This window comes from Myotis myotis, unplaced genomic scaffold (genome assembly GCF_014108235.1).
Source record: "Myotis myotis isolate mMyoMyo1 unplaced genomic scaffold, mMyoMyo1.p scaffold_m19_p_11, whole genome shotgun sequence".
Classification (NCBI taxonomy): domain Eukaryota; kingdom Metazoa; phylum Chordata; class Mammalia; order Chiroptera; family Vespertilionidae; genus Myotis; species Myotis myotis.
In genome coordinates, this window is record NW_023416315.1 from 45074173 (window position 1) to 45098763 (window position 24591).

The 24591-nt window shown below is 34.1% G+C and overlaps 1 protein-coding gene across 1 annotated transcript in view; it reads left to right on the plus strand.

Annotated features, from left to right (window-relative positions):
• The window catches only part of SEMA3E (semaphorin 3E), a 221884-nt gene that overhangs the window by 169581 nt on the left and 27712 nt on the right, over positions 1–24591 (plus strand). The window contains exons 6-13 of the mRNA XM_036328336.1: positions 9248–9367; positions 11084–11226; positions 12228–12342; positions 13003–13072; positions 16596–16740; positions 19071–19293; positions 21815–21906; positions 24156–24197. Coding sequence (XP_036184229.1) covers positions 9248–9367; positions 11084–11226; positions 12228–12342; positions 13003–13072; positions 16596–16740; positions 19071–19293; positions 21815–21906; positions 24156–24197 — 950 coding nt within the window. The remainder of the gene's footprint in view (positions 1–9247; positions 9368–11083; positions 11227–12227; positions 12343–13002; positions 13073–16595; positions 16741–19070; positions 19294–21814; positions 21907–24155; positions 24198–24591) is intronic.

The following is a 24591-nucleotide window of genomic DNA, read 5'->3' on the forward strand; positions in this document are numbered from 1 at the left end:
TAGCCTTAATTAATAGGGAAAGTTTCATTTATTCCAGCTTCACAATTTGAAAGGGCTGTAAGATGAGAATTTCACATAATAATTAAGTTCATCAGGGGCTTAAATAAAGAGATGTGTTTTTTTTAAAGAATACAATTGTAAAGAAAACATTTTTAAGATATATTGAGTTCCTCTGTTAACCTCTGCGTGTGTGCGTGCATGTGTAGTATGTGTAAGTAAACAGAATATTGAAGAAGGGAGATTTATAGTATGGGAATAGTGTTGCCTATATCAATTCAGACTTAGTGGGAATCAAAACCATAGGAATGAGAATGCCAGATCTGTAAATATGAGAAATTCCTAGTAGATTAGCAGCATATAATTAATTTACATGCATTTGGTAGACTCATACAACTTTTCCTAATGTTTTATTGATTTCTAGCTGCAGCTATTTAAGATTTGAATGTCTGAATGAAAGAGACGATCACATTTCTTTTACCATACAATGTCTTGTACAGAAAAGACCTCCTATAAATATTGACTGAATGGAACACTCACTGGGGTTCCTAAAGAAGCGAACAAACAAAATAAATTTTAGGATATTACTTATAAGAATGTTACAAATGGTATTGAAAGTCAAAAGTTAGACAGGGGGTAACATGGGGATAAGGACACATATGTAATAACTTAATCAATAAAAGAATTTTTTAAAAAAGTTACACAGCAATTGTATAGTGAAATCCTCAAAAGATTAGAACATCATTTGTTTTTAATGATTTATTTAAATTGTTCAAAGTAATTTCTTTTCCCACCTTGCCACTCACCATTCAGACTCCCTGGAGCTTGTTTATGCGTGAAACAAGAAATTTAAAACCGAATTTTTTAAAGAGGGGAAATATTACTGCAGAGACTTTTCCAAGTGAGTTTCATGGAACTTCCAAATCGAATTACACTCTGCTGAAATGTGAAATGCTTACCGTCTGGGTGGCTGTTTCACTTATTCAGAAGAGAAATCAAATCAAAAGGGCCCTCCAAGCTAAACACGAACGTTATAGAATAATCCCTCCAAAGAGAAGAAGTAAAAATATAATTCTTCACGTTTTATCCACTAGCTTTCATCCCAAAGTACCTCTGAGAGATCATTCACTCACTGTGGAAATGCAGCAGCCACTGGGATGGAAACCTGATAACCTGTGTCAGCCAGCAACTCTTTAAAAAGAGAGGAAGTAGAAATAACTTACTTCATTGAAAAAGCAGCAGGAATTTGGGCTGGAAAAAAAAATGCAGCTACCTGCCTTGGAATTTGGCAAGCTCAAGGTAGCTTACTCTGACAGGGAAAGAATGCATTAATGTGGTATTTTCTGACCACACGTGTTCGCTGCTGATGGGTTAGGACAAGACGCTAGCAAAACGATGACCATCTTGAGACCATTGCTCCTTCTTTGTTTCTTTGTTAGTCATAGGTCAAACTTAACTTATAATGCCTGCTCACATTAAGATATACTTTCATGATAAGAAAAAAAAAGACAACACAACAACTTGAATTTGTAACAAAACTCATAAAACTACCAGGGCGCTCAACGAAAAAAATGTGCTTGCAAATCAAAGACATTCTTATAATTTCTTAACTTTAGATACATTTTTTATTTCACTTCCCTTAGATTCCATTGACATAGAGTAAAATCTTCCTGTAAAATTGAATATAGAATGAAGATTATTTGCTAGGTGAAACAAGTTAACCAATACATTTTCATTAAACTTGTAATTTATTAGTAAAATGTTAATAACTTGTAATGATTCTATGTGAAACAGAAGTTAAAGAGTAAAACAAGCTCCTTATTGAGCTATGTTCTGTATGTTCAGAAACCAATCAAAATGAAAAATGAAATCATCTATTAATTAGGGTTACTCATCAAAAGTCACTCAGTATTAATATAATTTATTTTGGTGGCATATAAGTTCATATCCTAGGAGTAATATTTCCAAATGTTTAACCACATTTATCCCCTACTGTGATTACTAATAGTATACTTAAAGTAGTTTTAAGTATACAAGACAGTAGAACCTGGTTTGTAAAAGATTGTTGAAACAATGAATATTTAGTAAATGAATTGCTACATCTCTTGCCTATACCTTTTAAATCATCCAAAGATACTTAGTATTTTACTTGCTACTAAATTGGTAGGTTTGGTAACTCACAATATTAAAATTCAGGAGACATTTTTTGTATGTTATATGTTATTTTGGCCAGAAGGAAAGATAATAGCTGACTCTTTTAATCAATGATATATGATATATTGTTGCAATAGCCTCCTTTTTATGTTGATAACATCTTTGGTAACTTTATGGTTTCCCTTATATTTTGTCTTGTCCATTCTATTACCATGTTTTTAAGGCATTTCATTCTGAGCCAGAATTGTTTTGTCAGTTCCAGGCATAACTTAGTACCTACCACACCTGAGGTGTACTAACATTCATGTTACATATTACTAGTTTCGGGGGGATAGACCACTTTAATTTGCCCTGTACCTTTTAACACCACTTTGCTTTGAAAGTATGAGCTTTGTGGTTGGGCTATTTTTAAGATACTCCTTAAATTAAAGACTTGCTAAAAATTATTTCAACAAGTAACCACCAATAAGATATTTCACACTCACTAAAATTTTCTTTTTATGTTTTTTTTTTGTCCTGTATTACTATTTTCAGGAAATAAATTGACAAAAGTTTACAGCCACTGAAATTTTCTTCCTGCACTTTTATCTGTAATAATGAGACTTTTGTGAATATGTCTCCTCATTACAAATTCTGTTAATTAAAGGTAGATGTTGATTGAATGAAAAGGAGTTGGAATACATGCAGGGAAAAATTAACTGATTATTTCAAGCTCTTAATATCATTAAGACCTTTTTAATCAATAAATGTTTATTTTAAATATAATTCAGAGCAGAGTTATAAATGAATCTCTTCCCACAAAATATAACTTAATAATATAGAAAAATAAATTTAAAAAATAAACGAAGGTAAAATATGTCTTCATAATTACAGCCTCTATAATTGTAACAAGTGAACGTGCTGGCTTGTGTCTTGAATTCATTGCAACTTTATAGAAACTTAGACTTAAAGTTGCTCCCTTACCATGTTTCCATCCCTAAAGAATATATGTAATTTCTTATCACAGACTGCTGCTCTCAGATTTGGCAGAATGCCAGGTATTCACATGCTCACTGTTGCTTCTGGCCATAACCGTGAGTCCCCAAGGAACTATTTGAATACTTTGCTTAAGGTTTCTTCAAAACAAAATAAAAAGTCATAAGAAAAGAAGTCCCACCCTTCAATTCCCCATTGACATCCTCTCCCTTAGGAATCTCGTTTGACCATGTCATATCAATCTCACCGGTTTGCCACCAAGAAATCTCAGGGTACTGCCTTGGGTGCTGGCAGATGCCAACAAAGAGGCTCAGAACATTTTCCTTCTTCATTCAGGCCTCAGGAGCCACCTTCTTAACACTGATAGCTAGTGCTGGTGATCTGCCAAAGGAAAACAAACAAAAAGCCTGCACAGCAACTACATAACGAAGAACAAAACACAACACATTCGTTCCCGTTTCAGCATTCTAAGCAAATTGAGGGGGAACTGGGATGATGGATTATGTGGATCATTTTTACCCGTATTTATCTTCCGAGTGTGTTTTGTTTCTGTTTGCAGTTACACATGTCATAGTCATTCTGCAAAATAATGCATCTAAAGTAGAATAATTTTCTAACAAAATTATATAGTTCAGTTATGAAATGAGGCAGTTAAATCAGTCTTTAGCCGTCTGCTTTCCATGAAGCAAATGTATTTCACATTAGATTTGGAGACATTTACAGCACAAATAGAAGAAATGCTTAAGTAAACCGTAAGAAGATAAAGAGGGCATGAGAAACTACCGTGAATTTTTCTCACTAAACAATTGAGATCGATATTTTGAATATGGTGAGTAAAGTCTCCAATTGGCTGATTAAAAAGTCCATGAACAAAGCAAGTGGGAAGTTCCATAAAATATTAAGGCAATGCAGTACTCTTAACTAACCCTTCAAATAGAGCTTATATTATTTAAAAAGTATTATATACAAAAGTATTTTAATTATGCATTTCAACTTAAAATTATTTACAGTGGAATTGTTTCTATATATTGCCAGGAGTCGATAGCTGTATCATTTTTTTATATAAACAATTTAGTGTAGACACAGTTTTGGGGGGGCTGAAAGTGTTGGGGACAAGTAATAGAAGAAAATAGAACCCTTATATTCACGAATTAAAATAATTAAATAACAAGGCCTCTTGAGGAGCAAAAATTCAAGGAAAAACTCTAACTCATATAAATACCTAATAGTTTTTTCTTTTGATATTTTCCCCTGAAGAAGTTTTGAAAAATCAGAATGTTATCCTGAGTTTTTCTTATTGTATTTCATCACTTTCTTTTATTTAAATACCTAAAGAGGTTTGGATATATTCATTTATTAGTTCACTAGCGGCCCGGTGCACAGATTCATGCACATTAAAAGGAAATTAATTAGAAGAAATATTTTAGAGGCCGGGGAGGAACTGCGGGAGGACTCCAGGGAGTGTCCAGTCCGTTCCATCCAGTCCCCATTGGCTGGACCCCAGCAGCAAGCTAACCTACTGGTTGGAGCATCTGCCCTCTAGTGGTCAGTGCACGTCATAGCGACTGGTTTAACAGTGGAACAAACAGTTGGACATAGCATATTAGGCTTTTATTATATAGGATTATGCCATTCATTGATTCAAAAAATGTTTATAGAGTGTTTTCTGTATTCCAGACACCGTGCAAGGTACTGGGTACAAAAGAATATATAAGACACATCAAGAAGTCTGCATTCTAGTGAGGCATAATGTCAAATGTATAAGGAGTTAAATAAAATATAGTCAGAAAGCAATATGATGGACATAGGCATGGGGCTATTATGATACTAAGCTAAGATGATACTAACAAAAGTTTGGTCATGGAAGGATTAAGGAAGAAAGTGGGCAATCGCCAGGTAACTGGGAGAAGAAGTAGAAAAGGAGGTGAAGAATTTCAGGCAAAAGCAACAAGACAAAACAAAAAAGGGGGAAGAGGTGTACAACAGAGAGACCATAAAAACTTAGCAGCTCAAGAAATCACATGTAGATCTCTCTGATCCTGCAGATACTGAGACCATGAGACATTGAATGGTTGTGCCAAGGTCAAACAGCAGATTTCGAGCTGGAGGCTTAGTTTGCCAGGTTTCTTGTCTCTGTACATAGAGACTATTGTTGAGCATGACAATGATAAGTGACAGTCACCTGTCAAAATACCCTGCAGATGTGCTTTATTTTTTAATTATAACCACACCTGACCATCTAAAATCAACAAAACAGCAGTTACCAACAGAAGCTCATACGCTAACAATGGAAAATAACATGGCATAAAAATCAAGTGGTTATATATATTCAGAGTATCAAGATAGATTATATACCAGTTTTTGGCTAAGCTAATAGTTATTAAACATCATGTCTCTATAGACATAGGACACCAAAAGCTTGGGTAGTTCTGATATTATCATTGAAACTCTAAAACCTATTTTACTATTTATATGGCACTATTTTCTTTTTAATTCATGAAAATGTGATTGATCCAGATGTTATTTTTGCTCTCAGTAAAATATCTACATATTGGTTCACAGATTTTTTCTAAATTATGCCAAATTGTTATAGTTTTAAAGTAAAGTTTTCAACGGGAAACTCTATATTTATTATAAATACTATTAATTATAATGATGGTGACTACTTTTGCTCATTTAATTACTGTTAGGTAACATTTGGGCCTAAACTTTTATTCTAGTTTATTATTTTTCATTAGAGTGCTTATTTTTTCTTAGGGGAGTATTTGACCAAATGTCATTATTATCTGTTACTAGGGATTTATTTTGTTCTTCACATTGATAATAAGATATGAAAGGAGAATCTTTTCCTTCTGAGGAAAATCTAATGTTTCTAGTAGAAACACATTTGGTTCGGTTTACATAGCATATAGATTTGAGCACCTGTTTAACTTCTTTGAAGTTTAAGTCATACAGTTCATATTGTGTTATTCGAGTTGTTCACAAACTATTTTCTTTATCTGGATACAAAAAAGGGAAATTGGGTAAAAGTGGTAATATATCATCTTTTATTCCTTTGTGCAGAAAACCTGCCCTGAATATAGTATTTTTTTGGTATCATAGGGTTGCCATCTAGTGGCTCTTAGAGGTACTTGTTTGTTAACTTTATGGAATTTACTTAATTTTTTTCAAAGTAGAACTTTGAAACAATGTCCGAAATTGAGCAGAGTACAATAAAATTGATGAGAACTAATATAAAGATTAGTTTCCCATAGTAACAACAATTTCAGGTATGAAAGTTCTAGGAATATTTTAGGGATTTAAATATTTAAAACTTATGAAATAGAAAACTCATGATTTTTAAGAAAGCTTGTCCTCCTTATACATTAAACATTCAGCCCAGTCCATATTAGAAAAATAAGTGACATTTAGGAAAATTTTAGAAAATGGCCTATTTATTTTTAGATGAGAAATGTAATCAAGTATAATAATTAGAAACAAGCTACATCAAAACAATTCTCACACTAGAGGTTCAATAGTTAACTCTTTTATGGTCAACTCATTCATTAATGCCATAAAGATGATGATGCCCCAGGCCTTTTAATGAATTCAGCATGACTCTTATCCACGTTCAAGGAGTGCAGAATCCCACGTATGCTTCATATCCCTCACCACTGAATGCATTTTATCTCAAAATACTTTCTCTTCACTTTTGGATTTAAAATTTCAGGTGAAACAGCACTAGTTACTTTGACATAAATTATGTTGCTTACTTCCCCCTCCTATTACCAAAGACTATGTTTAAGAGAGTTGGGGTTTTCTTTTTGTTGTTGTTGTTAATCCTCACCCAAGGATATTTTTTCCATTGATTTTTAGAGAGAGTGGAAAGGAGGGAGGAAGGTTGGAGGAGAGAAAGAGAGAGAGAGAGAGAGAGAGAGAGAGAGAGAGAGAGAGAGAGAGAGAGAGAGAGGGAGGAGAGATAGATAGATGTGAGAGAGACACATTGATTGGTTATCTTCTGCAGGTGCCCCAAGTGGGGTTGGAGATTAACCTGCGACCCAAGAATGGAGCTCATGACTAGGAATCGAACCCGTGACCCTGCAGAGCACAGGCCAATGCTCTAACCACTGAGCAACACCAGCCAGGCCTAAATAATTTTGATAGAATTTTCTCTATCAATTTATATTTTCTTAAGTCTAGATGTAAAGCATCTTTGTTTTTCACTTTTTCTTATTTTTCTTAAACACCTCTCAGCATACAGGGTAAACTCAATTAGTATAGCTATTTTATGAAACTTGTTATCTTGAAAAAATTTAAATACAAAGAAAAATTGAAAGAGAATAAGATTTATACCTGTATACCATTTACCTTGATTTATTAATTATTAATGTTCTACCCCAGTTGCTTCTCTCTCTCTCTTTCTTTTAAATAGTATGTATAGTTTAAAAGTAAATTTCTTTGTGAGAAACGTGTATTTATATTCTATATAGTTTTTAAGTATCCATAGTGAATTTGGAGAACAGTAAAACAGTTACTTCTCCTTTTTGTAAATGAAACAGTTTATTATAATTACATTTATAAAAACTTATTTGTCTTAAGTCTTTGAATTCAATTTATATCTCATTATTCTATTTCTAAATCTGGTATAACAAAAATCTTTATTTTTTTAAAGAGTATATTAGTTAACTCAAGTTGAAAATGAATTTCCTTACAAAGTGTCCCATTTATAACTTAGTTGATTACTTTTCAAATCTTACAAATATATTTAAGCTATTTAAGTTTTTTAAAGTTTTAAAGGATTCACCTTGAAAATAATGTAAATTTTACATTATGTAAATTTTATTGTAAAACTTATAAATGTGACACTCAAGTTCTTTCAAACTTTGTTTACATACTTGGGTCAAATTTTTGTACCTGTTCCTTAAATAATCCAAATTCTAAAATTGAGTATACAGCTAACATATATGAAACTGGAAATAGAGTTCATTTAAATTCTGTTAAATTTTGAGGCACTTTACATGCCATGTGTACACATTCCAAATTTAACAGAAAAGCATTAATACTTTAAGTGTAGTGTATTCATCATCTCTGTATTTTTATACTTGACCACAGTTATATGACACTCATTAAGAAAATAATTTTAGCACCCTAAATTGAGGTGGCTATTTCCAATGATCTGCTATCAGTTGCTTCTTAATCAGAGATTAAGGGCATCAAAGTTGTAGAGGCCCAAACCAATCCTCTGGCTTCAGTGATGAGCACACGGATTACCTTTTGTTATCACTTTGGCAAAAGAGGACTCCTAGTCCTTAGGCTTGAAAGGTGTGGTCTTTCCGGGGTTCCAGTTATATCCTTATGTTATTTTTCTAGTTGTTGAACTTTTTCTTTCTCGTCTCATAAGCTATTTGAATGTCTTTCTTTCCTGCTATCTCCAAAGACACATTGTCATTTCTTGAGATACTGCATACGTTTATGTATTCCTCAGTCTGATTTTAAGTCTGCAACCTCCACCGCATGTCGCAGCTAACTTCATCCATTATGTTGACTGATCAATTAAATTATGAACTCCATAGCTTTACTATCTAAGCAACAAACTTACAAATTAAATAGCAACTAGTTGGATAATATACAACTTTGTCAGACTTGGCAGTTTCCACCTTAAAATCATGTTGATGGAAACAATTTCCTGTTACAAAATGGATTTGAGTTAGCTGACTCACATAAAATACCAATAATAATCATAATAATAATAAATAACATAATAACCTGATGATATGAAGGTAAAAAGAAGGTTAGTAAAATAAGATCAAACCAGGTTATTTATGAAATGCTTATGCAGGTCTGAACATGTGCCAGTTACTCTTTTAAGTTCTTTACTTTTAACCCTTTTGAGTGTTTTCATTTATAAATGAGGAAACTGAGAGGTTAAACAACTTACGCAAGCTCACACAGCTGGTAAGTGGCAGAGTCAGGATTGAAACTGACAGACTGACTATACCATGCATGCCCTTGACAATAACAATAATTTCATAAGGTTGTATTCATAGTAAACCTAGATGTGGTTTTATGTAATTGGGGCTTACACGTGGCCCTCAGATCTAGAAACAAGCACTGACTCTTTTTCATCGATGTCTCCACGTAGGCAGTGAACTGTTTACGGGACTCTACAGTGACTACTGGGGCAGAGACGCTGCCATCTTCCGGAGCATGGGACGACTGGCCCACATCCGCACCGAGCATGATGATGAGCGCCTGTTGAAAGGTAGGTTTGAGGAGAAAAGAGTATCTCCATTGGAATTGAACACAAGTCTAGAAATCATGGGGAATTTGCCATTGTGATGAAAATAACTCCAAATGTAATTTATAGATTTTAGGGGTTTTAAAATTTAGGATTTCTTAAACCAGCGATATTTGTGAACTAAAATATTATATACTAGAGGCCCGGTGCATGAAATTCATGCAGGGGAGTAGGGGGTCACCTCAGCCCAACCTGCATCCTCTCTAATCCGGGACCCCTTGGGGGATGTCTGACTGCCTGCATCCTCTCCAATCCAGGACCCCTTGGGGGATGTCTGACTGCCAGCATCCTCTCACAATCCTGGACCACTGGTTCCTAATCGCTCACCTGCCTGCCTGGTCGCCCCTAACTCCTCCTCCCACCCCCTCGCTGGCCTGGTCACCCCACGCAGCCTGCTGTTCAGTCGTTTGCTCGTCCCTCACTAACCCCCCTGCTGACCTGGTTGTAGGCAGCCATCTTGTGAGAGTGTGAGGGTTAATTTGCATATTACCTTTTTGTTATGTAGGATGATATGTGTAAATTGTTTTATAGCAGAATGATTTGCCTTTATTATAAATCTGTATTACATTTATAACAGTGTTTAGAAATCAGGATTGAAATGGAGAAAACAAAGCAGATATATGAAAAGTAAAATCTTTTACCCAATAAGTTGTTTTATCAATTGGTATCCTTTTGGATGACTTGATTGCTTTGTTTGTTTTAATTGGATTATATTGCACTTTAGAGAGAAACAAAAAGTTAGGAAAATCATTAGCCATTCATTCACACATAATTATTTGTAAGGAATATTTTGGCACAGTGCACAGTGGTACACCCGGGGATTAAAATGTCATTTTATGATGAGCGTTTTCATTGTTTTCAGCTTTTTTTATTAAGGTTTAAAGTGCATAGTATTATTAGCACTATGTTATTATTAAAATATTTGACCTACCATATCAATCAAAATTCACTCACATCTTTTATTTTTATTTATTTATTTTATTGATTTCAGAGAGGACGGGAGAGGGAGAGAGAGAGAGAGAAATAGAAACATCAATGATGAGAGAAAATCATTGATCAGCTACCTCCTGCACTGGGGATCGAACCTGCGACCTGGGCATGTGTCCTGTCTGGGAATTGAACCGTGACCTCCTGATTCATAGGTTTATGCTCAACCACTGAGCCATGCCAACCGGGCAATTCACTCACACCTTTTAGACCACAAACACAAAAACTCAAATTTTCTATCTTAGCATTAATATGGTCTTCCATGAACTAGACTACTATATAATTCATGAATTTAAGAAAAGACTTATTCACTAAAATATTTACATATATTTACATTCACTTTTTATGTGTGGGAATAAATTATTTATGGAGGCTACCATCATGGTGCCTCCAATCTGTCCTTTGAATGCATTTCAAGTCTATAATGTATGGTGTTCAAATTTTTCTTCACCTTGACTCTTTTATTTTCCAATTAAATTGTCCTCTAATTTTAAAAAAACACAGTTTATTGCAGATAAAATGGAAATATCTTCATGATTTTTAGTGTTTAATATAAAATTTTAAGGAAAATATTTCATTTCTTCATAAATAATGAAAGTTAAACTGAAGCTTTCATGTGATATATTATTGATTAAAATAACTTATTTAGTTGTAATGACTATTTCAATTTTCTTTTATTTTTTCCTTCTATAGAACCAAAATTTGTAGGTTCATATATGATTCCTGACAATGAAGATCGAGATGACAACAAAGTGTATTTCTTTTTTACTGAGAAGGCCCTGGAGGCGGAAAACAATGCCCATGCAATTTACACCAGAGTGGGGCGACTTTGCATGGTGCGAAATGCATTTCTCTCTCATTAAGCTTGCTTATCTCAATTTATGGTCAGGGCTTTGTTAATGGTATAGTAGGTTTCTACTTTAAAATGTATTCCACTATTCTGTGGGCTGCCTAAAATTTATATTTACAATCTAATCTTTATTTTTCAGTTAGTGAAAGTTTTCTCTTAGGAGAGCTTTGCATTTTGTATAATTTCCCCATTTTCAAAGCAATACTAAAGAAATAGTCTGTAATTAAGCTGTACTTCTTGCCTCACGGAAGTTTGAGCTCCATTTTAAAAAAATAATTTAAGCAAAGTATTTTTAATTTTCTTAGTCTACATTCTAAGCAATTTACATAAGTATGTTTCAACCATGCAGTTGGTTGATTCTGTAGAAAAAAAACATCTGTAGTTTGTTGGATATTCAAATAGGTTGAGAACATTTAAAACCAATTGAAGTAGCAATATATATTGAGACAATGCTAATAATATTGCACATGTGAAGGTACTCTGATATTTAAAAAGATATTTAATGAGTATTTTTAAGAAGAGATTTGTATATATGTCATTGTATACACATGATGTATGTGTTTACAAATATATTTATATATTATGTGTTTGTGTTTATGTGTGTATATTTGAAGTTCTCATTTTTAAAGGAGAGAAAGGAATGTATGCTTCTATGTTTATGTGATAAGTTGTTTATTTCTCAATAAAATAATAAAGATTACTGTACTATAAAAGCCACTATTTTATTTAGGAGAGACCACTCTATTAACATTGTTTAATACTTATAAAGTATATTTAAAGGACTAGAGTGAAACTACACTGACCAGATAGAATGTGCAAACCTAAAAAAAAAAAATATTATGGGGAATTGCATCTGTTATTTGAAATTTATGCTAAATTTTCCGCAGTAAAGAAAAAATCTATAGGTTTGTTTAATACTGCAAAATCTGTTGTTGCTAAAAGCTCTTTAGGTACCCACTTACCTGCTTTTTTTGCTTTTTTTCACAGAATGATGTGGGAGGCCAGAGAATACTGGTGAATAAGTGGAGCACTTTCCTAAAAGCGAGACTGGTTTGCTCAGTACCAGGACTGAATGGAATTGATACATATTTTGATGAACTAGGTAAATATTGGGAGAATTAAATTTAACTCACTGATGTATATGCCGCTCTATAACCCTCACTGTCTCTAGCACAGATGGAAAGTCTGCAGTGTTTGACTTCTATCTGAGAGCAACTTCCTGTTCTTTTTTTTTTTATTTTAAATCTTCACCTGAGGATATTTTTCCATAGTTTATTAGAGAGAGTGGAAGGGAGGGAGGAGGTGGGGAGAGAGAAACATCGATGTGAGAGATGAGAGAGTTACATCAGTTGGTCGCCTTCCACATGTGCCCTGACCCTGACCCAGGCCAGTGAATGAGCCTGCAACTGAGGTACATGCCCTTGTCTGGGAATCAAACCCATGACCCTTTGGTCCAAAGGCGGATACTCTAATCATAGAGAAAACCATCTAGGGGCACGTTTCTGTTCTTTTCATTTTGGCCAGCTCTACAGAGTTACAGGACCAAAGAGAAACCCTCTCATTAGCGAGGTAGCACTGCTTAGTCCTTCCTTGAAGCTCAGCTCTAAGTCATGCTGAACAGCCAAGTGTTTCACTCTGTTGGGAGTTGGTCATCGCTGTATGGCCGTACATGAAAATTTATATCATACAATCTATAATGATTTTCTTTACATGCAAAGAGGACTAAAAATACTAAGTAATGTAATGATCTTTAATTTTTCAGAGGATGTTTTTCTGCTGCATACCAGAGATCATAAGAACCCACTGATATTTGGACTCTTCAACACTACCAGGTGAGAAATCTGTGTGGCCAATAAAAGCATTCTGAAACAAAACGTGCCTTCCTCTTTGCTGTGTATCTTACTTGGAAATACGATTGACCTGTTGTCTTTCTCATTTCTCTTTGTTATCCTGTTTACAATTGTTCTTTCATTTTTAAAGCCACTATCTCAATCCAGATCCTGATTTGTTTTTTCATCCTCACCTGAGGATATTTTTTTCCATTTCTTTTTAGAGAGAATGGGAGAGAGAGAGGGAAAGACAGAGAGAAATACCAATGTGAGAGAAACACATCTATTGGTTGTCTCCTGCACGAGACCTGACCAGGGCCTAGGCCGGGGAGGAGCCTGCAACCGAACGCAGGACCCTTTAGTCCACAGGCCAACGCTCTATCCACTGTGCCAAACCAGCCAGGGCAGGTCCTTACTAGTTTTTGTTTGAAGTATCCCAGCATCTTCCTATGCACAATATCCTAATTGTTTCCCTCTCTGATCCACAGCAAAGTGTTTTCGTCATGTAGTTTATAAAATATGTGTCCCATGCTATAGAGCAGTGGTTCTTAACCTTCCTAATGCCGCAACCCCTTAATACAGTTCCTCATGTTGTGGTGACCCCCAATTTCATTGTTACAAGTTGAACATAATTAAAGCATAGTGATTAATCACAAAAACAATATGTAATTATATACGTGTTTTCCGATGGTCTTACGTGACCCCTGTGAAAGGGTCGTTCGACCCCCAAAGGGGTCGCGACCCACAGGTTGAGAACCGCTGCTATGGAGTCTAGGATACATTTTTATTGAGGTATCATTGGTTAATAATAGCGTGTAAGTTTCCGGTATACCCCATTATAATTCAATATCTGTATGCATTACAATGTGCTCAATACCAAAAGTCTAATTTTCACCCATCACCATATTTGACCCCCTTTACCCAGTTTGCCCTACTCTCCCCTTTCCCCTCTGGTACCCACTATTTGGTTATCTGTATCTAGAGTTTGTTTTCAACTCATTGTTTGTTCATTTGTTTCTTTTTTGTTCCACATGAGTGACCTCATATGGTTTTTGTCTTTTTTCTGTCTGACTTCTTTGTGAATTTGATTCCAATGGCAAGGAAACAAATAGAATAGTTCTTTTAATTATCATATAAAATTTCCCATGTCAGACTTTCAAAGCTCTCTATCAACTGTTACCCACTCAGCTTGGGAACTCTTTCCTCCAAGCTCTCTGATGCTTCTTTGACAGAATCCCAGTGTCTACTTTACTAGTTCCCATCATAGGGTTTTATTTATCCATTTCTCTTGCTTCAACCAACTTTCTCTTTCAATCCTTGTCGATTTTCACCTTCAAGAAAGAGTCCTTGTGCCCTGGTCTGTATGGCTCAGTTGGTTAAGCTTTGTCCCATGCACCAAACGGTCACTGGTTTAATTTCTAGTCAGGGCACATGCCCGAATTGCTGGTTTGATCCTCAATAGGGTGCGTGCAGGAAGCAGCAAATCAGTTTCTCTCACACATAAAAGTTTCTCCCTCTCTCCTTCTCCCTTCAAATCTCTCTAAAATCAATAAAAACATATTTTTTTAAAAAAGAAAAGTCCTTCTTTCTTGATCACAAAGCACGTTATTCACCCTTTGCTCTGGTTGTCCTACTTCTATGTAGAGTCACAAAGAACACATGTTTGAAATTTGCCTTCTATATTTTAATTTAAATAAGCTGCTCCTGTTTAGGGCTTATAATCTATTATTTTTCTTTTTTATGTTTTTATATTTTGTATGATTTGAAGAGTGCTGGGAAAATGAATCAAATAGTTGTTAACACATGCTGATACATGCATGAAAAAATATTAGAATCAGTTTGGTTAAAAGTTCATCTATAATTTTCCAAGTGTCTTTCCAAATAAGGCAGAGTGTAGGTAAGATGGCTAGAATGAGATATAAAGACTACACCTCAATTCTCCAGAAAGGGATCAGATGATATAACGTATAGTTTCTTTTTTTTGCATTGCATTTGCCTTAAACTGAGATCTAATCGTGTTTAACTTACTTGCTTAGTGTCTCTCCGCAAAGCTTTCATTTAGTTTTTAGCAGGTGATTTCATATGCTCACTTTGAAAAAAATAAATAAATAGTAAAGCTCTTTGGACAAGTTTCCTGCTATTGTAAGGAGACCTTTTCTTCAACAGAGACACATGGAAACAATTTTGCTATCAATTGTTCCTTGATGCAAAGAAAAGTGGTTAATATAGATTGGTAGCTATCACAGCCCATAGAAAATTCATAACTTTTTAAAACTTCATCTTCTCCCTTAAGCTAGTGCAGAATTTATGCATTGCATGATAATTTCATGGCTTTATGTGATAAATACAAACTATAGAATAATCAGTATAGTTTTCTATGATTTAGTATGATCAGTTTGTAAGCTACTTTCCTAAATGATAACATAATAGATCTGTCTAGATTTCAAAGATAAGACATTATTTTCTTCCATAATTTCAATGTTGACTATTCAATAAATACATAAATCAAAGAAAATGATTTCCCAGCTGTTACCTAATGTAAGGGTTGATATTCGTAGCATGGTGATCAAAGGTTTATTGCCACATGAGTTGGGAGACTATCTCTGTTTTTCTCACTATCATAGGCATTTCCAATTGCTTCAAGGTGTGCTATAAAAGGTGTGAATTGATGTCCTAAGACAGTAACATAACTGCTGTTCTGCAGGTGTCTCAGAGTGTAGGAACTGTTCTATTTATAAAGAACTTTGCATCTTGCAAAGCACTTTCACAAACATTATTTTGATTCTCACAATGAGGGGGCTGGGGAAATGTGAGAATTCATGCAGGTCATGCAAACTAAGAAAAGGGCCAGATTTTTAAAGCACATCATTTAAAAATGTACTTTTGTTGAATTTTATTACATGTGCCCCCCATAAAACTTGTCATACTTAGTCAACTGCTATCATTATGCCTTACAAGTAGAAATTTTTATCTAGAAAATAATTTCAATTGCTGCTAGTTTTGAAGGTAAAGAATCTGGGCTCTATATAATTTAAATAATTTTCTACAAATTAATCTAGTTTAGTCCAGTCATCTTTCTACTCTAGCATTGTTTTGGAATATGGAATAACATACAAGGATATGAAACCTTAAAATGAATAATTCAACTTGGGAATGAATCTTTTAAAATATTAACTTTAAAATATTAATCTTTTAAATATCAAAACAAAGAATTATCTTTCTTAATAAAAATGATAAAACAAAATATAAAATTTAATAATAACAAAGTGAAGTGGCACAACTATGTACTTCTATGATTCTAACAATGTCATTTTCAATTTATTATAAAAATAAGCATAGAAATATTAAGTTTTAGAGTTTTAATACTTGAAATATTGCAATAGTAAATATTTCTAGGATATTCTATGCTTAATTGATTGACATTTCTTAACCAAAAGACTTCATTCTTATCTATGTAGTCTAGAGGGTTTGACTAGGTGACCTCCTAGTCACTTCCATGATAGTAATCATCTTTTTTTTCCCCCAGCAATATCTTTCGAGGACATGCTATATGTGTCTATCATATGTCTAGCATCCGGGCAGCTTTTAACGGACCATATGCACATAAGGAAGGACCTGAATACCACTGGTCACTCTATGAAGGGAAAGTTCCTTATCCAAGGCCTGGTTCTGTAAGTTTGGGCATTTAATGGAGTATTCTTATTTTTTAAAGGCTTTTAGAAATATTTTGTTCACTGTTTCAGATGTTTTACAAAACTTTGCATTACACAGTTAAATCCTACACCTAAAATACATTTCACCACTTTAATGGCATAGAAAAATCACTTCTTATTTCTAGTTGTGTCCTTGTTATTTAAAGGAAAGAATCTATGATGGGTACATCTTAGCAGGAGGATGAACTATGTATTATCATGGACATTTTGGCTAAGTAACCCCAACTAACATTCTCTTTTTAAGGGTACTGGTGAACACAGGAACATCCCATCAAAGGAGCATAGCGTTCCTCCCAGCCTCTTCAGAAGAATTAGTGCCACATGTAATTTCCAAGCAGGAGACATTTTTGTATTCGAATATTTGGGTTCTAAGTTCCCTAGGCCAAATGTGCTCCTAGACCAGTGGTTCTCAACCTGTGGGTCGCGACCCCTGAAAATACATCCTGCATATCAGATATTTACAATACGATTCATAACAGTAGCAAAATTACAGTTATGAAGTAGCAACGAAAATAATTTTATGGTTGGGGGTCAGCACAACATGAGGAACTGTATTAGAGGGTCACAGCATTAGGAAGGTTGAGAACCAATGTTAGATTCTCACATTAGCATATCTAAACGTAGCTTTTTCTCTGCCTCTTCAGGACCCCCAGCATCTCATTTACCATTCTTGCTGGCTCCTAGGAAAAAGTGTCCATGCAAAGAGGTGTAGCGAACAGAAAGTTCCACTGTCTGCCTCTGAACCGGTGCTACCAAGATTCCCCCTCACCAACCATTCAGCTTATGTGCTTTTAATTGCACACATATCTGAAACCGATGATGGCAATGGTGATGGTGATGATGATGACGATGATTTTTGTATCAAGTATCCTGTGTGCAACTAGGATGGGCAAATGTATGATCGTTTTATGTGCTATGTGAGCCATGCCGAGCACTTAATTTGTCAGCGAGTCAAAATCTGTTCTTTTAGGAGCAGCTGGTGAAAACCCCTCACTATGCTGATTCCACAAGTACTTGCAAATCAAGTAGAAATCTTTCTGCAGGGCCAAAATCCAAAGTGGAAACAAACCTTACCTCCATTAACAAGTGTAAGGCTTTGCCATTTCAATCACTCCCTCTCACTAGCTTAAAATTATGGCTTCCAGTAAGATATAAACTATATTTTATTTCACTCTATTGATTGAAATTACAATTTAAATGGAGAAAACCCACTTCTGTGGCTTTGCTGGAAATGCTTCTTGCAACCACATGGTATTAAAGGAGATTTGGAGGAAGTGACTGGTTACTGAATCGCTTCCAGGCTGGTCCAAAATGTTTCCAATTATTTATCATGAAAGTATACACTCAAGTGAAAAATTCAGGCCAAATTAAGAAATGTGGCCTCAATTTTTAAAACAAACCGTTAAAAATGCCCTCTTTGCAGAATCTGATTACTAAACTACTGTATTTCTACTGTAAAGTGGAAAATTTTTATCAAGATAATCATTGCAATTGCTGCTGATTCTGGAGGAAAATATGCAAAATGAGGGAGCGAAAAATGACAAGCATGATTCAACAGCTAAAGGTATTCCAAGAAGTAACCGAAGGTGCTGCTGTTCGTTTATTTTTAGAGGCAGTGATTAAGGAACTGAGACATGTGTTAGCAAATATTTCTGGCTTTCTCAATTTATTCTGTCTAATCCATTCAAAATAATACAAATTCATACAGATTATAGGAGAACAGAGGGTTTTTTCTTAACCAATCATGATGGAATTTGAATAGGTTTCTGTGTTACAGCACTAAATTCTATAGTCAGTGAGCCAATTGAAGCCATCACCAATCATATCATCGTAGTCTCCAGAATGGGAAAGCTATTTTGTGCTGTTGTGATCCTTAATTTGGGGAGAAAAAAGATTTTTTGCTTTGCTCTGAACGATACATTACCTTCAAATTTTAATTTGCACTGTGAAAAAGTTAATTTCAGAAAACAGGGAAAATAACTACAATATTTATGATGTTATACATTTTGACCACCTTCAAACTAAACCAGGATTAAATATACTTTACTTTTCCAGGATTTTATTATTCTCTGTGTATTTCTAGTGTTGTATGTTTAAAGTAATTTGGAATCTCCTTGCAATTTTTAATGTAGATTTCATTTCTGTAGTGAAGAACATATCCTTACTAAATGTTTCTAAATGCAGTTAATGAAGCACATACAGTTTTTCTAATTCTTTTCATAAATTGATTTTAAATTTGCTTTTTAGGCTTAAGGTCAAAAAAATAATCTCATCCACTTGTATTTTAGTGTGCCAGCAAAGTGAATGGAGGGAGGTACGGAACTACGAAAGACTATCCCGATGATGCTATCCGATTTGCGAGAAGCCATCCACTTATGTACCAGCCCATAAAACCTGCCCATAAAAAGCCAATACTGGTGAAAACAGATGGGAAATATAACCTGAAACAAATAGCAGTGGATCAAGTAGTAGCGGAGGATGGCCAATATGATGTCTTGTTTATTGGGACAGGTAAAGAGATTAGAAAGATTCAGAGATAATCAATATTATTATTAATATTTTAAAATTTATCTTTATTATTGAAGGTATTACAGATGTACCTCCCCTCACTCCCCCCCCCCCCCCCCCCCCCCCACACACACACTGAATCTCAGAGGGAAAGGAGGGTGGGAAGAGATTAACCAAAGAACTTATATGCATATATGCATAACCCATGGAAACATTATTAATTTTACACTACCTAACATTTTTTAAACTACCTATCAAAAAAACAAAACAAAAAAAACTCCTTTTGATCCATTAGCCTATTACACATTGCTTATTTGCTGCAATGGAAGAGAGGATTTGGGGCAGTTACAGCACCTAATTTGTGATACATGGTCAATACTTAATACATTTAAACAAATGAATACATGAAGGAACAAATCACTGGTGTTAGTAAACAATGCCGGTTCCAAGTAGAACTTCTCATAGAGGAAGTAAGGGCTGTATGTAGATGGTTCTCTTGCCATTTCCCAGGTCCGTTGCCAACTCTGGCTGCTTGGTAACATCTCAAGATTTTTTAAACATTTAGGACAATCATTTCACCTAAACCTATAATCACAGCAATGTTTATCAGGCCCTATCAGAATCAACCATTTGTACCAAACAGGCCAAGTGTTACTCATAATGGAGGTAAACTTTTAGACCAAAGCTATAATATTCTGCATTCATAAAATAAACTGTAACAAAAATGCTAAAAGTAAAATTTCAAGTAAATATAAAATTACAATTAATGCCATACATTAGATTTAGTGGAAGAGAACTTGGAATCTTTTAGCATTCAGAGTAAGATGTAGCAAATTCTGTCAAGTACTTTAAAATTCTATAGTCATTTAAAAAGCTTCTTAAATGATCAATTCTTTCTTTTTTCATACTCATCATAGTAACTGCTACTGCAGTTGCTATTTAGAAGAGTAAGCATTCTACATACATAACTCTAATCAAAGACATTATGTTAAAGAGACATTGCATATGACCAGATCAGGAACTGGGATCTGATATGAATATTGGTACTTGAGCTTTTGCAGTCATATCCTTTGAAAAAGGCAAATATTTAAGTAAGGAAACATTCATCTAATTTCCACAAATGGATCTCTGGTGCTGGCTATGTTTTATCCATTTATTTTAGGAGAGTAATGTTAATAATATGTTCTGCACTGTGGGATCAAGATTAACAAAGCATCACATTTCTTTAACAAACTTAAAATTACCTGGCCATGAATTCAGTCTTAGTGACATCCAACAGAGAAAAAGAAGAAAGAAAGAAAGAAAAAAGGAAAAGAAGAAAGGAAGGAAGGAAGGAAGGAAGGAAGGAAGGAAGGAAGGAAGGAAGGAAGGAAGGAAGGAAAAAGGAAGGAAGGAAGGAAGGAAGGAAGGAAGGAAGGAAGGAAGGAAGGAAGGAAGGAAAGAAGGAAAGAAGGAAAGAAAGAAAATTCATTCTATAAGCAAGATCATATTTGATAAAATTAATCATGGAAAAAAGTATGTTATTTTTAAATGTCCTGGAAAGTAGTCCAAGAACATTTTTAGACATACTTTCTTGTTAGATTAACCAAAGCTATTTGAAAGAATTTCAGAAATATCAGGAATGTACTTATGTTATCATGCAAACCATGTTTAACTCACAGATGTAATCATATTGTACCACAGCTTTTCAACATAAAAGAACATATTTAATGAATGTGTGAGGAAAAGCCCACAAATGATAGTTATTCCCCCAAAAATTTCCCAGGCACATGCTTTAATATTCTCTAGCTATCTACTTATCTATCTATAGAGAGAGTCCTTATTGCAAAATCACTAGTGGCAAATTAATAATTTGAGTTTAATCTTGGTTTTTGCTTGATGTAATCATTGTGGGATATTTATGGAATATGCTTGGCCTTACAATTTATGATTACTTGTATTCCTTTTAGTATACAATACAGGTAATTATTAGTTTTTTTATTTTAATCAAATATTATTAACCTAAATATGAGTTGATAAGTTTTGAACAAGTTGTTAAGTACCACAGAAATTCTTAGATCAGTAATTCCCAAGTGGTTTTTTTTTTCTGATTTATTTCCAGCACTACACCAAATTATTTTTACAGGCAAATGAGTGTTGTATTGACTTTTTCATTGTAAACAACGAGTGCAGAATATCAGGAATAATAAAAATAAGCTATAATTTAAAAATGTGAATATAAATTTGCAAAATTATCGATAATTATGGAAGCTAAATGATTAGTGTCAGAGGGCTCATTATACTATACTCTCAATAGTGTGTACTTGACACTTTTCTAATAAAAGTGTGTGTGTGTGTGTGTGTGTGTGTGTGTGTGTATCTCCATAGTGTGTTGGTTCCTAAGATTTAAAGTAAAGTTTCTTACCAGAAATGTAGGTTCAGGTAATGAATTTTCCTTCATCACATATGGTTTTGAATTGTTTGAAGACTAAATGTGACAAAACTTCTAGTTTATCTCTCTCTCTCCCCCTTTTTTCCCATACAGATAATGGAATTGTGCTGAAAGTAATCACAATTTACAACCAAGAAACAGAATCAATGGAAGAAGTAATTCTAGAAGAACTTCAGATATTCAAGGTATTTTTAGTAAAAATAATTCAGCCAACATTTATCCATTGCAGACAATTCCAAGTGAGTTGTAAATAGAAAAGACATTATGTCAATTTTTTTTCTAACAAATACGTTGTGGATTTGGAGTGATTTGAAGTGAGGAATGATTTAAAATCCTGGTGCATCTATTTTATTTTCAAAGACTTCAAATAAAGAGGCCAGTAATTACCTAACATGAGAAGAATTTTAATGCATGGAGTGTGACTTAAAGAAATAACGCTTAAACCACATATGAATTCCAGAATGATTATTGCAAAGTTTCATCTTGTACAAATGTAGAATAAAAACTGACAACTAAAACATAACAGTAGGTTTTATACTGGGGACACTGTGGTGTGATAAGCACATTATAGCATATCAATTATCCAGAATTTACTAAAAAAAGGAAAAAATTCAAAATGGTAATGGAAAGATTAGACATGATAATACAATTGTATATATGCACACACACACACACAGAGTCAAGTCTCAATATTTGTGGCAGTTATATTCTTTAAAGAGACCGTAAATACTGAATTAGTAACTACTGATCATTGCTCCTAGGGAAATACTGATTAGGTTCCCATGAGTCTCCAGTCACAACTTTTTGTCAACTGATCAATATATAATGTGCGTTTTTTGTTTAAAGCCACCTTATTTAGTGTATACTGTTGATAAGCTAGCACTGAGCCTGTGGCCCATAGCACTTTAACTTATGCCTGAACAAAGTTAATTTAACACACGTATTTTTTCTATAAGGCACAGCACAGCCTTTTGGAGCTTAGGAACCCTAGAGAGCACTTCAGCACTATGTTTAGGGGCCATTTTAAACATTGAAATCACCAACAGAAAGCACAAAAATGTGAAAAACGTGGCACCAAATAGACCATGAAAAGGGCGCTTGTTTACAATGTGAGAGCTGAACCTAGAAGGCAGCTTGGATCAACCTCAGCTGGGACTGTGCACATTGGGCAACGCAAACTTTTTGCCTCGCTGCGTACACATGTCCATGACTGCAGAACACCACAAATATTGATACTGAGGTTACAAATAAGTTTTAGCAAGTAGGCAAATTTGCAGACACACAATCTATACATAATGAAGAATGATTGGCTGTCTATGTATGTAATGAACATATACCAAAATATTTTATGGATGAAAAACAGTTCATTTCACCCTGGCTGTCTTGGAGGTTAGATTCCCCATAACTAAACCCGAACCTAAACATGTTTCTGTTTCAACCAGCTCATTTATGCTATTGTTTATTTTTCCTATTGGGCCTCTATGTAAGAATTCATTTCACATTAGAGACCATAATGCTCATAGTAACAGCATCCACAACAGTGTCTTGTTCATATTAAACCTTAAGAAATATTGTTGCCTGAATGCATACATACATGCATTTAGGATTCTATAGTTTAAATTTTTTTTTTAAAATTGACACATGAAATTTTCTCTTTCATAACATAATTCTTCTAAGGGAAATCATCCACAGAGTGAAACACACCTGCCAATTGCTTCTCCACTTGCAGAATTGATCAGTTTTGTGGTATTCCTTAAAGACACTCTGGTCTTAATCACCATCCGTAGAATAACACATAGGCTCTCAAAGCTATGTTCTATCTAGATCGTACTTTCACTGGTACAAGTCGTAAACATAGAGGTTATTCATCATGTTCAAAATACTCTGGGTCCATTATTACTAACCACAATAGCTCCAATTAAAAAGTATTTTGTTTAGGCTTGGGATAAGTCAATTAAAGTAGGTTTACATCTATAATTACGTGAGATTATTCCATAATTTTTACTAATGTTTTTGGCTTATTAGCAATAACACTTGTTCAAAGACATAATAACTTTTACTTTTAATGATTCAACTACTTTTATAAGAAAGAACACTCTGACTTGATTGTTCTATTTAAAGATACTTGAGTTTCCAAAGCATGAACAATATTCAAATGCAAATATAAAAAGTACATTTAAGAACAAATGGTAAGCTGCTTAAATTATCCACTACTTTTCTCAGCTACATATCTGTCCCACTACTTTAGAAAAGGTTTTTAAATAGAAAGCTGTATTTTAATATTGTATTTGTCTATCGATTTACTAAAATGAAAGCTATAGATTTCTTGACATAGAACTACTCACATATTATATGATTTTAGGTGATTGATAACCATCATAAGGTATGTTCCTATATTTTCTTTCTGAAAAAGGAAACTTTTTTAATTTTTCAGGATCCAGTTCCTATTATTTCTATGGAGATTTCTTCAAAGAGAGTAAGTTGTGTGTATGTTTTCTATGTCTGAGTTAAAGTCAAAGGATAAAGAGCTTATATCTGAACACGTTCTTATATCTGAACAAGTTATAGTTTTATTCTGAGAAAAATATATAGTGATTCACATGTAATATATTTTCTTCTTAGACAGGTAGACTTGAATAGATTTACATATACAATTACAAGACATTATTCCATATACTCTCGCTAATGTTTTTTCAAAAATAATAGTAACACAAAAGGTTTGTACAGTGAAACACAAACCTCCCTTCCATTTTTTAAAATATATTTTTATTGATTTCAGAAAGGAAGGGAGAGGAAGAGAGAGATAGAAACATCAATGATGAGAGAGAAAATCATTGATGGATTGCCTCCTGCATTCCCCACACTGGGGA